At 34.3% G+C, this 16848-nt stretch overlaps 3 protein-coding genes and 1 long non-coding RNA gene across 4 annotated transcripts; 1 reads left to right on the forward strand and 3 right to left on the reverse strand.

The window, feature by feature from the left end:
• Window positions 1–2425: 2425 nt before the first annotated feature.
• LOC111414411 (probable H/ACA ribonucleoprotein complex subunit 1) lies at window positions 2426–3718 on the reverse strand. The gene is made up of 2 exons (XM_023045750.2): window positions 3624–3718; window positions 2426–3536 (listed from the first exon to the last, which is right to left on the reverse strand). Exons 1-2 carry the CDS (start codon window positions 3633–3635, stop codon window positions 2604–2606), a joined length of 945 nt encoding a protein of 314 aa, XP_022901518.1. The 5' UTR covers window positions 3636–3718; the 3' UTR covers window positions 2426–2603.
• A 3278-nt stretch (window positions 3719–6996) lies between these two features.
• LOC111414444 (uncharacterized) lies at window positions 6997–7986 on the reverse strand. Its single transcript, XM_023045791.2, has 2 exons — window positions 7798–7986; window positions 6997–7744 (listed from the first exon to the last, which is right to left on the reverse strand). The coding sequence occupies exons 1-2, from the start codon at window positions 7804–7806 to the stop codon at window positions 7154–7156; spliced, it is 600 nt and encodes a 199-aa protein (XP_022901559.1). The 5' UTR covers window positions 7807–7986; the 3' UTR covers window positions 6997–7153.
• Window positions 7987–10359: 2373 nt separating this feature from the next.
• LOC139431910 (uncharacterized) lies at window positions 10360–11250 on the forward strand. The gene is made up of 2 exons (XR_011641941.1): window positions 10360–10603; window positions 10658–11250. It is a non-coding gene; the product is annotated as an uncharacterized lncRNA (long non-coding RNA).
• LOC111414438 (delta-like protein 4) lies at window positions 11168–16759 on the reverse strand. Its single transcript, XM_023045784.2, has 6 exons — window positions 16510–16759; window positions 16135–16432; window positions 15887–16078; window positions 11773–11833; window positions 11566–11696; window positions 11168–11513 (listed from the first exon to the last, which is right to left on the reverse strand). The coding sequence occupies exons 1-6, from the start codon at window positions 16600–16602 to the stop codon at window positions 11275–11277; spliced, it is 1014 nt and encodes a 337-aa protein (XP_022901552.2). The 5' UTR covers window positions 16603–16759; the 3' UTR covers window positions 11168–11274.
• Window positions 16760–16848: the final 89 nt, after the last annotated feature.

A 16848-nucleotide genomic window follows, 5' to 3' on the forward strand; every position in this document is an offset into this window, starting at 1 on the left:
TCAAACGTGTTTGAATAGGGATTGAATTAAAGAGAAATGTAAGTTGTTAATCAACATAAACGAGTTACTAAAGGCATCAAATTTAATTGTGTGGTAATTTATTTTAGCTCTCGTTAAATTAAGCTCGGAGCGTATTCTGACATTATCCATCAGAAGAGATTTTAACAAAACAGGAATTTTGTAAAACAATAACCGTAAAGTTGAATTTTGTTAGATATGCTTCTAGCGTTATTACAACATGGAATCGATCGAATGTTTTGATATCAATCTCGAGTGAGTTTCTTTACCAATTAGACCACATTTCCTTCTTATTGTTAAACAATCTCTTATATGAAATTTAAATATTTTAATAACCAGGATGCACAATTTCTTAATTTTTAACACGGTTATGCTCCAAAGGAACATCATGATTAAGTTGTCGATATCGAAGTAATTTTCATATTTTAATTTGTTAAGAAAGCAGTGAAGCGTTAAAAATTATTTTAATAACGAATAGAATTTGTAGTTCCATCTAGTGAAAATTCTTAGTAACTGAGTTTATGAGTTTTAAATTTGTGAAAGTTACCTGGAGCTGAAGATTGAATTCTTCGCGGTTTAAGTAAAGATAAAGTTGGGTTAATCGTAGAAAGATGGCGTGAAAATAGTAAAATAATTAAATTTAAAGAATTTTATAGAAGAAATTTAACGAAAAATGTATGCGAGAAGAAATATCGGCAAAATGTTTCAAAATCATTGTTGTTCAGGTGTCAATACTCTACTAAGATAAAGAAATCACTTTGATTTTATGACGTAGTGTCTCAAGATTATTTGAATGATTTACATAAAATCAGAAATATTTTGAAACGCTGAGCAGGACGGTGCAAGTTGCATTTTACTCCCTCATAATCTTGTCCATTAATATATCAAAATCAACATGCTGTATATTGTGAAGAAGCTTATTCACTTTTCCAGTTCTCAAGTTGTATCTCATACCTTACTCTTTTCTGATGCTGCTTCACAAAGTTTGTTTGAAAGACACTATTGATATATTTTGGTACTTTGCTTGTTGACTCACTCTACAACATGGTACCAATTAATTTTGCCGCAATTCAGCTGTAATCGTGAAAATCTTCGTTCTCTACTGTAGAAGTAAGCGACATTCACAAGATTACTGTACCCTTGCTTATTACTGACCATTAGCTCAGTTGTGAGAGATTCATAACATGGTAAAATGCAACAAACATAACCAGTATTTGAGTCAGCTTTCAGTCACTTTTTATTATAGTCGACTCGTCCACACATATTTGCTTGCCCGGTATAAAATAATACAAGAATTTTAAATTTGTATGATCTAAAAGGTAAGAATGGTTATCAAATAAAACATCCAGAATTTTTGACTGAACCTAAATATAAATGTTTCTGGATAGATTGGAATATAACGGAAATTGCTCATAAACCAATATTCAATTTTTCAAATTACAAATTGACCAAAGGCTTTGTGCCCATATTGATTACAACTGCAATAAATACCCAGAATTCTGAATTCTCCACGTACGATTAGGTAAATACACCGGTTTTGTGGCATACCAGCTGAGGTTGTTAGGTTGCTTAATCTGATATATTATGCAGTCCATACTTGTTATGGGAACGCCATTACTATGCGTTGAATGTCTAAATGCTTCCATAACGATATCTACAGGTTATGACATGCAGAAAGAGTTCTCATAATTTATCTTGCGTGACTGCAAGCCCCTTCAGAATCCTAGAGGCATCATATTTGAAGGTAGTAGATCTACTAAAGAGTAAATAGAACCTGTCCAATCATTTTTCTTGCACACCAACTTATATATCATCAATTTATATTAATACATAAAAAATAGCTGCTTTTTGATCTTAAATTTACTAAAATATTTGAAATCATAAACCTTCCTAGTTTTGATAAGAGAAATTTAAATGAAATGAATTGAAATTTGGTCAGCTTTCTACAATAAAAAAAATAATAAAAACAGTTTTCTAGGCAAATTATTTAAAAATATAGGACATTTTCATAAAGAGGACCCCAACCTAACCTAACAAATTTAGGTATCCAGATAATGTCTAAGTTGCAGATTATTATTTTATATATAACAAAATAATTAATAGGTTCTTGTTTAATAGTTATAATCAGAAATGGGAAACTGTAAAATACAGATCATGAGGATCACAGGCTTAAGCCTACGTGAGAAGCGTAAGTGGTCAGATGGACAAGGTCGAGGAGAAGATACCAGATGACTTCCAAGAAAACTGCATAAACGCTGGCACGAGAGTTGTACGTCGTCATCACAAGGTAACAACCCATAGGAACGGAATTGGGAAAAGAAAAGAGTAGAGAGAGTCCCTAAAGTAAAAAGAATAAGTTTTTTTTGTTTTCTTAGTATAAATCTATTTAATTATTAAAACGCAAAAATTCTTATAAAAATACGTCTTTATTTGAATAATACGATATGTTACAAATATTATCTATAAAAAAAAATAATACAAAAACACTCCATTTCAGACTAGTTCTTTTTTTCTATTTTTGAATCATTCAAAATCAATCCAATAGCCGTTCCAAATTCATCGTCTCAATCACAGTTTGTACTTCTTTACCATCCCTTTCCATAGCCACCATACGAACCACCATATGAGCCACCATAACTTCCATAAGAACCATGGCTTTCAAGTCCTCCGAAAGAGGCTCCATGTCCGAAAGAAGATCCGATTGATCCAAGAGACAAACCATGACCGCCTCCTAGATAACCACCAGCGCTGATTCCGCCTGAAAATCCACCATAATGTCCTCCACCGACTACGACTGGTACTGGTTTTTTGATAAGAATTGGTTCATGGACTGGAACTGGAATTGGTTTGTGTACTGGAACAGGCACTGGATGTGGCACAGCTACTGGGTAGGGTTGTGGTACTGCAACCTTTACTGGTACACTAACTGGAACTGGTACTGGCTTCTCAACTGGTACCGGAATATTTTTAACTACTGGAACTGGGTATGGTTTTGGAACATGAACAGGATAAGGACGATCTACTGGTACTGGCACTGCATGAGGTACTGGTACTGGAACATTTCTTGTTACTGTAACTGGGTAAGGTTGAGGAATTGGGATTCCAACTCTATTGGTAACTGTATGATGGGTATGAACAGATGTTCCCAAATTCACAGCTTGGCCAATAGCTCCTCCTCCAATTCCGCCTCCTCCAATACCACCTCCTCCAATACCACCTCCTCCAATTCCAACACCACCAAATCCTCCTCCAATTCCTCCTCCATATCCTCCTCCATATCCTCCTCCGTATCCTCCCAATCCTCCAGAAGAGATAACATCGGCTCCTCCCAAACCAATGCCACCATGACCAAGCCCTAACGATGAACTTCCTAAACTAATTGCTCCACCATGTCCTCCTCCATAACCACCATAACTACCGCCTCCAAGAGCAATACCTTCTCCAAAGACACCACGTTTCGCAGTTTTCTTCACGGTATTCTCAGCAAGGACTGCTGTAGCTAAAAGTAATATGGCAATCTGCAAACACAATAATAGAATATTAATATGTTGTTTGTAAATTCTTAAAATATTTATCAAGGACGAAAAGAAGACACATTTTCTTACCGTCGACTTCATACTGCTTTAAGAGTAGATCTTTGTAAAACACGAAGCAGATGAACTGTGATACCCGAAGTGTTCGAAATCGGCTTTTATACGTCCTCCGAAACCCCATATCGCCCTCTGTCCGACACAAAAAGAGGGGACACCCAACAGACCTCTGGATCTCCGCGCAACAGAGAAACTCCTTTCTACGAGACATCGTTGGTCTCCACCTGGTCAAGCTCCTCGCCTGAAAGATGATCCACTTTCGGACGAAGCCACTTCAGTTGCGCAATACAAGAACCGAAAATTCAAGTGAAAAAGAAATGGGAGGTCGCCATGTAATAATTAATCTACCTGGCAGAGGAAGAAAGATATAAAAAAAGAAAAAGAAGAAAGTGGGTTTTTATTATTTATTTTTTTTGTAAGCGGCATTTTAAAGGAGCGATTTTATAACAAACCAGACAATGGCGAAATCTTCACGACATTTGGCACGTGTTTGTTTCTACATTTCTTGTCTTCTCAGATAGCAGGTGGTTATTGTTTAAAAATTTTACGTCTCTTTTCGTGTTACAGAATATATGTACAATGGGGGTTCATTGTATGAAAACATTTTGAGTAACCCGTTTTCTAAAGTGAAAATGTACAATGAAAAGTCTATCTTGTTTTATAGTTTTTTGAGTCCTTGGGTAATTCTCTTTTTTTTTTGAATATCTAATTTAGAAAAGATCGAGAGTGTTACACATCATTCCGTTGTGCAATAGACGAGGCTGGGCCTTAAAATAGGAAACTGAACGGGTTATATAACGTTATAGACGAGTGGCAAAACAGTTCAGGTTAAGGCGTAGTACGCGGTAATAGCCGCGTAAACTGTCTGAGGAACGCAGGCGCTGAAAACTGAAATGGAATATATCTTGTTGCATTGCAAATCGGTTGCAAACGATCGTCTAAAGTTGGTTTCGCATACCAAATTTAACTTTACAAGCAAAAAAAAAAGAAAAACCAGAACACAAAAAAAGCAACGTTTTAAACTAGCCTCGTTTATTGTATAATTTTTGTAATCTGTTCTGTATAAAGTTAACCCAACGATTTAATTTTCTTTTTTTGCTTCGTCAACATTCATTGCGTAAGGAAACATATAGGTAGAGAGCTTTTGCGATCTAAATCAAAGTGTCGCAATGATAACGTTTTAACGTCCGATTTGTTCTCTTGCACAATAACACCATGTGAGAGGGGGATTAAAAAATAAGGAAAAGAAAGTTCTTTTTGGGAGACGAATTTGTGTAGGTAAGGCCAGGGATCGTGATATATCAACTGTTATGGACTCGTCGTCATTTACATGCAAAATCCATTTCGTTGTAAATCAAGGAAAAGCTCGTTTTTTATCATATTTAAATTTCGATGTGTTGTATAAGGTTTATACTTTGCTATTCATATTATTAGGAGCCATAAAAAAAGAAGATAAAGATTTATGTAAAAAGGATAGGAAATTTTTTAGTTTTAAAACCAGGTGTTTTTATAAATAGATTAAAACCTCGGTATAACGGACAAAATAGATTATATTTTAGCCGTACGTCTCTTAAGACGGCTAAACCCGATTTTTTTAGTTCTAGGTATTGTATTAATTCTAATGCTAGTGTTAATTCTAATGCTAATGTTAATTCTAGTTTTAATTGTTATCCTGCGTATATTTTTATTGAACTAAAAGTGGAACTAACACTAAACCTACAACTAGAATCATCCTTTAAAAAATTAATTCTATAGCGAATTTTGAAAATTATCGACAAAAATTGCAACATCGAAACTTTTATCAAAACTACAAATATTGTTTTCTCAAAAACTAAAAGTTATTTTTCAAAACGGGTTAGTTCATTGGAAAGAGGACACTTTTATTGACACTTTGGAAAATTTTCATACTCATATTCCAAGAACTGGATTTTATACGAATTTTTAAAACTTAATTGGCGAAAATTGCAATATTCAAAAAAATTGTCGATCATTTCAAAAATTTATTTCTCAAGAACTAAAAATGATTTTTTAAAATGGCTTGTTGCATTAAAAATAGGATACTTTAATTAATAATTGGTGATATTTTCACAAGGATCCTTCGAGAAATTAATTTTGTAGCGAATTTTCAAAATTATTGAGGAAAATTGTAACATCGAAAATTTTATCATAACTTCAAATATTGTTTTCTCAAAAACTAAAGGGTATTTTTCAAAACGGGTTGATTCATTGGAAAGAGGACACTGTTATTAATATTTTGGGAAATTTTCATATGCATATTCCAAGAAATCGATTTTATACGATATATTAAAATTTAATCGACGAAAATTGTAAAATTTGAAAATACTGTCGATTATTTCAAAAATTTATTTCTCAAGAACTAAATGTGATTTTTCATAACGGCTTGTTGCATTAAAAAGAGGATACTTTAATTAATAATTGGTGATATTTCCACAAGGCTCCTTCCAGAAATTAATTTTATAGCGATATTTGAAAATTATCGATGAAAATTACAACATCGAAAATTTTATCAAAACTTCAAATATTGTTTTCTCCAAAACTAAAAGTTATTTTTCAAAACGGGTTGGTTCATTGGAAAGAGGACACTTTTATTAACACTTTGGGAAATTGTCATACTCATATTCCAAGAACTGGATTTTATACGAATTTTTAAAACTTAATCGGCGAAAATTGCGAAGTTCGAAAAAATTGTCGATCATTTCAAAAATTTATTTCTCAAGAACGGAAAGTGATTTTTCAATGCGGCTTTTTGCATTAAAAAAAAGATACTTTAATTAATAATTGGTGATATTTCCTCAAGAATCCTTCAAGAAATTAATTTTATAGCGAATTTTGAAAATTATCCATGAAAATTACAACATCGAAAATTTTATTAAAACTTCAAATATTGTTTTCTCAAAAACTAAAAGTTATTTTTCAAATCGGGTTGGTTCATTGGAAAGAGGACACTTTTATTAACAATTTGGGAAATTTTCATATGCATATTCCAAGAACTCGATTTTATTCTAGTTAGCTCTATTTTTAGTAATTATTCAGCGCTAGATTGTTGTATATTTTTATTAAAGTAGAACTAACTAATAAAGAACTTCCCCGTATTAATCCGTTATATCGAAATTTTATAGAACAAGATTATTATTAAAATTTAAAAGAATTTAAATGTTAATTCTCACATTTAAATGTGTCAAGTTAAATTCGTTTAAGATTAATTAACACTGAAAATTATGTCAGTAATATGTTTTATGATCACTAAATCAATACAGATGTTATTACAAGATAAACGGCTTCTTAAATGAACCAAAAAGCACGGTTAATTGATTTTAAGCGCGTTTAACGCTTTACGCTCTATTGAGTTTAATATTCAAACCACCTGTCGTTTAATATTTTTTCTTTATTTTCTATCAACACGTTTTTCAATGCCAATACCATAATAAATTTATAATACAATCACAACTCTCTTAGTTATTATTAATATTACAATGTTTTTTTTTTCTTAAAATAATTTACATTTAACATTAAATAAATCACTTTTATTTTGGACTTTGTACCGGACTTGCTCCGTAACCCAAAGAGCCCGATCCCAAAGCGAATTGTCCATTACTTAGTTTCGTTATTCCTAAACTCCCGGATCCTGGAGTCACAATTCCTCGACTAAATCCGTTGATGTCGGTTGAAGTCATCGAAACAGCTCTCGTTTGTACCGTTGGATTGGGTGATTTAGCTTCGTTTTGAGGTTGATAAAAAAATTGTGGTTGAATTTGATTTAAATTCGAAATATGATTAAGTTCTTGTCTTTGGGATTGATAAAAAGGTTGAGGTTGAAATTGATTTAAATTAAGATTCGATGTTTTACTAGGATAATACTGAAATGGTTTTGAAGAAAAATCAATTTGAGTATGTTTTTTTCCTCCATAATCAAGGTTATAATTATTTATAGGGCGAAGTTTATATCTTTGCGAAGTTTGATGGCTTGGTTCGTAAAAATCAAAAAAATAATTTGGGTTATAATCATTAGTTCTCCATAAATTTCGATAATGCTCATTCAACCATGATAAATCAGGGATATGTTGTAAATAACCGGAAATTAATTGAGGCAAAACCAAAAAAATTAATGCAAGTACCTACAAGAAAGTATTCTTAATAACTTTTCGATATTAAATAAATCATAAATTACCGTTTTCATTTTGTTGGTCCAAAAACTGTCTCACTACTTATACAAATTACGCGCTGATACCAAATAGATGAAAAAACCGGACGTTCATTCGTATTTATAAAGCCCCTTCACCTCAAAAACCCAAGACCCAATTATAAACGTGGACCACACCACGAGACATTACATATAAGTTTGCGATTGTCGTCTAAAATCTCTCTGTTCAAATCGTTGTTGGTCTCTTTCGCGAAAGAAAGTGGGATAGATTCGGGGTTTTTTCACTTTCGCCACGACTCCGCCTTTATTTAAAATGTAAAATACAAAAAGTCCTCCCAACCAAATAAGTCGAATCGCAAAATAACCAAATTTAGAGTTTATTATTTATTCACTTCCTGCTTGATATGTTACCTAACTTTGTTATTTATTTTTTTCTCATTAAAATCGGTAATATATTATTCAAAGTCAAGGAAATGGGTTTCTAAGATTTCGATTAAGGAGTGGTTCTAGGTTTCTCTTATTCTATAAGAAGATGGAATCTTTTAATAATTATTTTTATAGTAATTTTATTTTAAAAGTACAGTAAAATCTCGATATAACGGATTAATACGGGAAAGAGGGTGTCCGTTATATAAAAATATTTTAACTTGCACTTTAAACTGTTTGAATGAATAATTTTAATGAACAGAAATTCGAATAACTATCCACACCGCTGTGTTCACACCAAATGACTGTTTAGTGTTACTTCTACTTCTACTAACACGAGCATTAGAACTAACACTACACGTTAACCTTGCCTGTAAGCAACCTCGGCGGTTTGACAGTTAAAATCTTCTTATAAGAGACTCTGTGCTTTTATCAAAATAAATAAGGAACGGTTTCGGCTCAAATCTCCGAGGTCACTTACGAGCGAGGCGTTACAATCCGTCAAAATTGATGATTTCGTGTTGTTGTATTAATTCCAGCGCCTCGCCCGCAAGCGACCTCGGCGATTTTAGATGATCCATTCATTTCATGCCTTGGAAAGTTAACCAAACGTACAATATTTGTATAGGAAGTCATTTATTTTTACATCGCCGAGGTCGCTTGCGAGCGAGGCGCTACAATCTTCCCAAGCTGAAGATTTTGTGTTGATTTTGTGTGACATCGTTCATTTTTTGTCTTAGAAATTGCACCAAACGTACAACGCTTGAATAAAAAATCGTTTATTCTCATATCGCCGAAGTCGCTTGCGGGCGAGGCACTGGAATGCTCCAAAACTGACGATTTTGTGTTGATATATCAAATCCAACACTTCGTCGGCAAGCTACTCGGCGATTTTACAGAACATGATGTCTTAGGACGTAAACCAAGCGTACAACATTTGAATGAGAAATCGTTTATCTTCACTTCGCCGAGGTCGCTTGCGGGCGAGGCGCTAGATTTGATATATCAACATAAAATCGTCAGTTTTGGAGCATTCCAGTGCCTCACCCGCAAGCGACCTTGGCGAAGTGATGATAAACGATGTCTCAATCAAATGTTGCACGCTTGGTTTATGTCCTAAGACATCAAATGAACAATTTCACCTAACACCACCAAGGTCGCTTGAGGGCGAGGCGCTAGATTTGATATATCAACACAAAATCGTCAGATTTGGATCATTCCAGCGCCTCGCCCGCAAGCGACCTCGGCGAAGTGAAGATAAACGATTTCTCATTCAAATGTTGTACGCTTGGTTTACGACCTAAGACATCAAATGAACAATTTCATCTAACACCGCCGAGGTCGCTTGCGGGCGAGGCGCTAGATTTGATATATCAACACAAAATCGTCAGATTTGGATCATTCCATCGCCTCGCCCGCAAGCGACCTCGGCGAAGTGAAGATAAACGATTTCTCATTCAAATGTTGTACGCTTGGTTTACGACCTAAGACATCAAATGAACAATTTCACCTAACACCACCAAGGTCGCTTGAGGGCGAGGCGCTAGATTTGATATATCAACACAAAATCGTCAGATTTGGATCATTCCAGCGCCTCGCCCGCAATCGACCTCGGCGAAGTGAAGATAAACGATTTCTCATTCAAATGTTGTACGCTTGGTTTACGACCTAAGACATCAAATGATCAATTTCATCTAACACCGCCGAGGTCGCTTGCGGGCGAGGCGCTAGATTTGATATATCAACACAAAATCGTCAGTTTTGGAGCATTCCAGTGCCTCGCCCGCAAGCGACCTCGGCGAAGTGAACATAAACGATTTGTCATTCAAATGTTTTAGGTTTGGTTTAACAAATAAACAATTTCATCTATTATCGCCGAGGTCATTTGCTGCCGAGGCGCTGGAGCCGAACGTTTATACGGTGATATAATTTTAACGAGGTCCATTATATCGAGGTTTTACTGTCTTTAAATAATTTTACATAACATACAAAAAAATTTACCTTTTCAATTGAATTTCTCTTAATCAAGAAGTTAAAAAGTTTCACGTAACTCTCCTTTAAATAATAATAATTTTTTTAAGGGAACCTTTAATGATCTTGATTGCTGAAAATTGCTCTCGATGAACGGTTACTTTTACCAGACGGCGACGTTTCGAATGTCGAAGGTCGCTCTCATCCACATAAAGCGAAAAGAAGTTAAAAATGAAAGTCGTCCACGACCGGACATGGTTCTCCTCGTTTCTCGATGGAATTTCCTGCAAAAATGTGTCTCAAAGCGATCATATTACGTAATCTAACGTGTAAAGAATCCATAATTAATTAGTTTTTTTAATCGTTTCGGTTTAGTTCTTGGGAATTCCAGCTTCATCATTTCAACACGTTTTAATTAACACAAAAAAGAAGCAGAGTAAATTTGTTATGTTAAATTTCTTAAATTTAATTCGAAATTATTGTTGACAAGGAAAAATACCATCGTACAATGAAGTACTTTATCAACGTCTTCACCAACGGCCCACTTTTCCATTACTAAATACTTAATCTTTTGAAATTGAATTCGACGACGAGAAAAATGACCATTAATTTCATCAGTGTAAATCGATTTTTTAAACGCGTGTTTGGGTTTTTGGTATAATGAAAAAACGGGTTTGAAGATTACCATTGTTTGAGATGTAATGGAGCCGAGAAAAGTGAAAAAAAAACCTGGTTCTTGTTACTTTTCCTTTTTGAAAAACGGGATATATTGGTTGTTCCTTAAACGGGAGCGGCTTAACAGTATTATTTAGTTACGTTGACCCGAATGAAATGAAAATACGTGGCATTGCAATTTCGTTTCCTTATCGATACGTGTCTTTAAAGATAGAAGAGAACTGGATGAAAAAAAACTAGTCTTGATTTACTACCGTAATTCCGTAATTTCTAGATGGAAGCCATAGATAGACGGAAGTTGAGTTGTTATGAGTTTTAAGAAATCTTTCACTTTTAAATTAAATTAAGTTTATTAATGTTTATATACAATCATTATTCATAAATTAAAAATAATAATAATAAATACAAGTTATGCTTTTTTTTTAAATAATTTTATGCAACATTATTTTTTTCATCCTCAACCAACGGAATATCTTCTACACCAGTGTTAGGAATCGTGCTAATTTCTTCAGTTACCACTATTTTTTCTGTTGTTGAAATAACTTTCTTTTCTTCACAATTTTTTCCTGACGTTCCAACTGGACAAACACACTCGTATTGATTTTTACCCAAAGAGAGGCATTTTCCATCGTTTTCGCAAATTTTAGGGTTATCTTCGCAGAAATTCAACTCTAAAAAAATTTGTCGTGAGAATAAAATATAATTGAATTGAAATGATTTTACCTTCATCGCAAAGCATTCCACCCCACCCTGGTAAACAATTACATTCCCATGGTCTTGTACAATTTCCATTTACACATCCTGGATATGGGTAACAGGTATCGCAATCTTTTCCCCACCAACCAACTCGACATCTACGAAATAAATAATATAAATAATAACATAAATAAATTACAAAAAATTAATAAGTGAAGAAGTTTTAAAACTTACCTACATTCACCTGGTTTCTTGCAATATCCTCGCTCTTTGTGACAAGTTTTTGAACAAATCGCTAATTAAAAATAATTCAAGTTTAAATTATATAAACAATGTTACTTAAGTAAATGTACAGGTTGAGGAATACTTTGCATTCAATATAATAGAAAGAATCAGCTATTGAAAACGCGATCCCAACCTAACCACCAATATCAAAAAGTACCATTTCGCTCGATGGTATCGCTGTTGTAATTATAGATGCAGACATTGTACTTTCAAATATCAAAGTTTAATTTTTTTGCTAGTAATACTTTTTAATTATCTTGATGATCACAACATAGAACACCAGAATATTGTTATAAACACCTTTATTTGGCACTGTTGGAGACGTTGGTGTTGATAATTTCTTTACCAATCACAAAAAAGAATTGGGATAATTGGTGAAAATCTGGTGGCATTGGGTATAGAAATTTTGAAACTCCCTCTAGAACCTTAACAGTTGTGGTAACTCATGTCCATTAGCATGAATAGATCAATCATAGCCTTTGAATATAGTGTTCGTAGGACAAAATAAAATTTAATTTCTTGTAGTGCATCTCTTATCTGTATTTCTGTAGAATATTCCTCTTACTTCTTATATCCTAATTGCTCACCTAAACATGCTTGAGTGATTATATTGATACCCCAACGCCCATCTTGTTGACATTGTTAATTATCTTTTCATAATACAAGATGTTCAATGGAGAATTGTTGAATTGGCAAGTTCTTAAATCTTCCAATTCTTTTTTCAATTCCTGATACACCATGAAACTCTGAATGGGAGTATACCTGCCATAAGAACGATGACTGAATCTAAGGAGTTGTCTTTTTGATTCGAATCAATATGAAGATAATTCATCAATTTTCTTACAACCTTATATTTCGCCGTTTATTTATTTTTTTTATGTATATCAATATTGCCACACTGACTTCCGCTACATTATTTATATAGCTCAAACTGTTTGTTCAAACGATACTCATTGCTTTCAAGTGCCTCTCTTGTCGCTGTAAAATTCGATAATATCCACTGATGATTGCAAATCACTCTACCACGCAATTTGAGTGAAATTGATTTTTGATTGTGGAATGCTGATTTCCCCGTACTTTACATCCATTACAGGGTTTATCTTCACAGCAACATTTTTTACAGATAGGTACAGTCCCAACATTCTAAAATTTTGTCCATGGTGGAAATGTTAAAATATTAAAGGAGATGTCCAAGGATTTGCCAATAAAGATAAGGAAATCCTCTGAGCCACAACGTTCTGCGGGGAAAAAGTATCCGATTTGTAAAGTAAATTTAATGATGTACTTATATAAAAGGTTGGGCGTTGGATTCCCTAAATATTATTTTAATAATTAGCTTGGAAAGGTTTCAGTTTGTCTTGAACAACTGGAGCATGATTCAAAACTCAAAAATTTAAATTTATCGGTTTTCATGATCGGTCTGCCTTGCTGAAACTTCTCTTAATCCTTTAGCCGCCGACGGCGAATTAGATTAAATTAGATTTTCTTTCACGCTCTGGCTACCATCTCGAGCTTTCACAGTACGTGTAAAATTTATTTCAGTATCGTTATTATTTCTAGTTTGATAATTGTGTTTATTGCTCACTTAACGATATGAGTTTGGATTATTTTTAATGATTTGTAGACATTCTAGAACATACATACACGGAACAGCATATCAGTTCAGAATATTCAGTTCAAAGAGTGTGGTTCTGCAACATTTGGCAAAGCGCAAAGCGCAAACCAGTCATGCCTGGCGTAGGACACTTGTGGGTAGAAGTATCCGTAATAAGTGACAATCAAAGTGTTAAATGTTGCTATATTTATCAGATTTCTAATTGCAAAAATACACTTATTTAACTTCGGTACATGAGCCTTCCACGTTAGCTTAGAATCAAGTATCCCTCCCAGATATTTAACCGGCTGAATGAGATTTGGAGGAATTTCCCGTAAAGCAAACGTCAATGACTCAGTCTGGGATGCGTTCACCGCAAGATTATAAGATTCAAACCAAGATAGAAGTCTTCGGGTAGAACTAGACAAAGAATGATCAAGAGTATTGAAATTAGGGCGGGTATTTATGAAATATAGTTGCTGTATCTCCGCATAAAGTACAACCTCCTAGCTCTGTGACAGGCATCTAGGCATGTCATCAATAAATATCAAAAACAGCAACGGACCCAGTACAGATCCTTGTGGGACTCCGTATTTAACTGTAATTTTATCAGAAGTTTGGTTGCTGAAAGAAACATACTGAGTGCGCTCCGAAAGATAAGACTTAAGCAACAAACACTTGTAGTCAACGCAGTCGGAGGTCTTGATCAGATCAAAAAGAGATATCTCAGACAGCAGGTTGTTTTCAAAGCCATTTCGTATCCATTGAGTTAAGAGTGGCGTTCATATGTTGCTAACATTGAGTATCAAATCAGATATGGATTACATATGTGTGAGTACTGGGTACGTGATCTTATGACGTAAGCCTGGAACCATCAATAGCGTCTATCCACGTTTTGAAAATCATAAACTTCTAGATCTTATTATTAATAACTGTCTCTCTATTCAGGAGTTTAAATCGCGTTGAGATACTTTCGTGGGCCAAGAAAATCACCATTAAGGTTCTTGAGTACGTTCCGTATTTCTGGAAATGAACACGGTTAGTGTTTTTATAACCGGTGAATTATATGGGTCTAGTGTTTAAAGGGAAATATTTAATTTGGTACTCTGCTTCTTCGATGAAAGCAATTAAAGAAAAATTCAGATTCCATCTCAGATAGAATATACTATACGAAATAAGGACTACAAAACTTTCTTAACTTTATATAAATGTACCAAAACTATGATAAAGTTGTAACTAATTAAATACCCAGATCTATTATGGTATTATGTCGAAAATAGGAAAGGTTTTCCACATTTTTCTCAATGGTTTTATTCAGTCTTCATTGACGGTACCTTATTGATCCTCGATGTGCTCTTAGGTTAAGCACACAGTCGATTTTTAGTCGGCCCACAATTGCAGATCAACTTGATTTTTATATTTAACTTAATATGTTTATGTCCATCGACTAAACTATATGTAGACTGAAAATCGACAGTGTGTGTCTAGTCTTAGTGAGGTTGATCCAATGACTATGATAGGTTTAGCAAAACCACTCTTTCTTATATTCCACATTTTAGTGAGCTCAAGTTGCTTTCCATAGATGAAGTTGCTGTACTTCGTCCAAAATGGTGTCAACGCATCAAGTCAGTGAGATGCAATCTTTTTAATGTGGCTGAGTTGTCACCTGGCTAATCATTGTTAGCAACGCGAATTGGAAATTTTGTGTCTTCTTTTCGTCGGGCTACTTCTGACGTTTCCCATGGTAGTAATTCATCCTCTTATTGGTATACACTAATGACATAACCTCAGATAATTTATTTTGAACAGTTTAAAATTTATGGTGAAGAGTGTAATTTATGATGGATGAACCAGTTCCACAAATATTGTATATTTGTATATTTTTCGTGCATTTGTTACCCCTTTAATTGTTCTTATAAACTGGAAATTCATACTTATGCAGAATGTATGACGTAGAAGAAGAGTCTTCGAAAGAAATTTATGGTACTGCAGTTCTTTTCAAAAGCTCAGGGACCCATCTTGAAGGTAGTGAGCATAGCCTTTGCACCACTTACCCCGAATTCAGAATCAGAGCTGCAGGTGATAGAGCTCTATTATATGTTAATATGCTTAAATCAGTGATGACAGTTTGTGTCGATTACCTTCCTCGTATAATAAGTAATTTTAATGTTAGATACGATGATGTTGAAAGAGTCTTTTAGCTTACGTCACTTGAATTTCAATTAGTTTTGTTTAAGAGTGTCAATCATTCTGGCGAAGAATGTTGAGTAAGATTGGTGTTGTTAACGATTGTCAATCATCCTGGGAAAAATGTTAGGAAAGGTTAGTTTTGTATACAAATTTCAATCATTCCAGATAAGAATGTTAGTTAAGGTAAATTTTTTTTCGAATATAGTTTCATGGATGCAAAGTAATCCTACCATAACGCAAACTTTACTTCCAACATTTAGCAATATAACTTTTTCTTACGTGTTTGACATAAAATTCCAGTATATCCCTCATGACATTTACATTCCAAAGGTTTCTCACAAAACCCATTTAAACACCCTGGCAAAATCTGACACTCTCTGCAAGTTTTCCCAGCCCAACCCAACCTACATTTACACTCCCCAGGATTATCACAATAACCCCGAGTTTGATGACAATCCGATCTACATGTAGCTACAAAAAAAAAACATCTTTATTTTAATTCGTTTCATCATCCTCGTTAAATTTACGTTCTGAACAAAATAACCCATCCCATCCTTCGTGGCAAATACACTCAAAACTAACGTTACAATAACCGTGTTGGCATCCGGGTAATGGAATGCACTTGTTACATTTTTCGCCGTAATAGCCGAGTTTGCAAAGACACTCTCCCGGTCGATTACAATATCCTTGAAGTGGATCACAACCTGGGCGACATTTGGGAACGTCGCATAAATCGCCATTCCAACCGGGAAGACATTTTACTTCACCGTCGTCGTCGCAAATGTAATGAGAATGAGGATTTCTCGAAGCCGGGATTTCACAAGCCTGGAATAATTAATTAACTTCGTTTCAATTTAAAGTTAAGAAAATTCTAATTTTTCCCTTCAAAAATTTTAATTAACCTGTTTTTTCCATTTTGGCACGTACTTAGCTGAATCAACCATTACAATTGGAACGATTCCGAAAATACACAATAAAAACACTTGAATCCCCATTTTAATTTTTCTTTAAACACGAAATCTTTAAATTCAATTCACTTTTTCTTGAGGACTTTAAATCATTCTAACACCAAATCGAACACTGGCTTCTAAACGCTCTCGGTTCTTCTTCAACGTCCTGACCATGAACTTGGTCAATCTAGTACTGAAGAGCATCTTCGCGACGAACGAGTCAATGCCCCTAACCTACTTGAGTTTGTGTTTGAGTGTGGTTTCTTTGCACATAACTGTGATACACCGTTC

The sequence above is a fragment of the Onthophagus taurus genome, chromosome 11 (assembly GCF_036711975.1).
Source record: "Onthophagus taurus isolate NC chromosome 11, IU_Otau_3.0, whole genome shotgun sequence".
In the NCBI taxonomy this organism is placed as follows: domain Eukaryota; kingdom Metazoa; phylum Arthropoda; class Insecta; order Coleoptera; family Scarabaeidae; genus Onthophagus; species Onthophagus taurus.

Excerpts from the sequence above, each read along its gene's own strand:
- LOC111414438 (XM_023045784.2), bottom strand. The coding sequence starts at position 16,602 with ATGGGGATTCAAGTGTTTTTATTGTGTATTTTCGGAATCGTTCCAATT. Across the intron at positions 16,433-16,509 it reads TGCCAAAATGGAAAAAACAG|GCTTGTGAAATCCCGGCTTC; the intron begins GTTAATTAAAAT and ends TAATTATTCCAG. Across the intron at positions 11,834-15,886 it reads TGGAATTTTATGTCAAACAC|CGATTTGTTCAAAAACTTGT; the intron begins GTAAGAAAAAGT and ends ATTTTTAATTAG.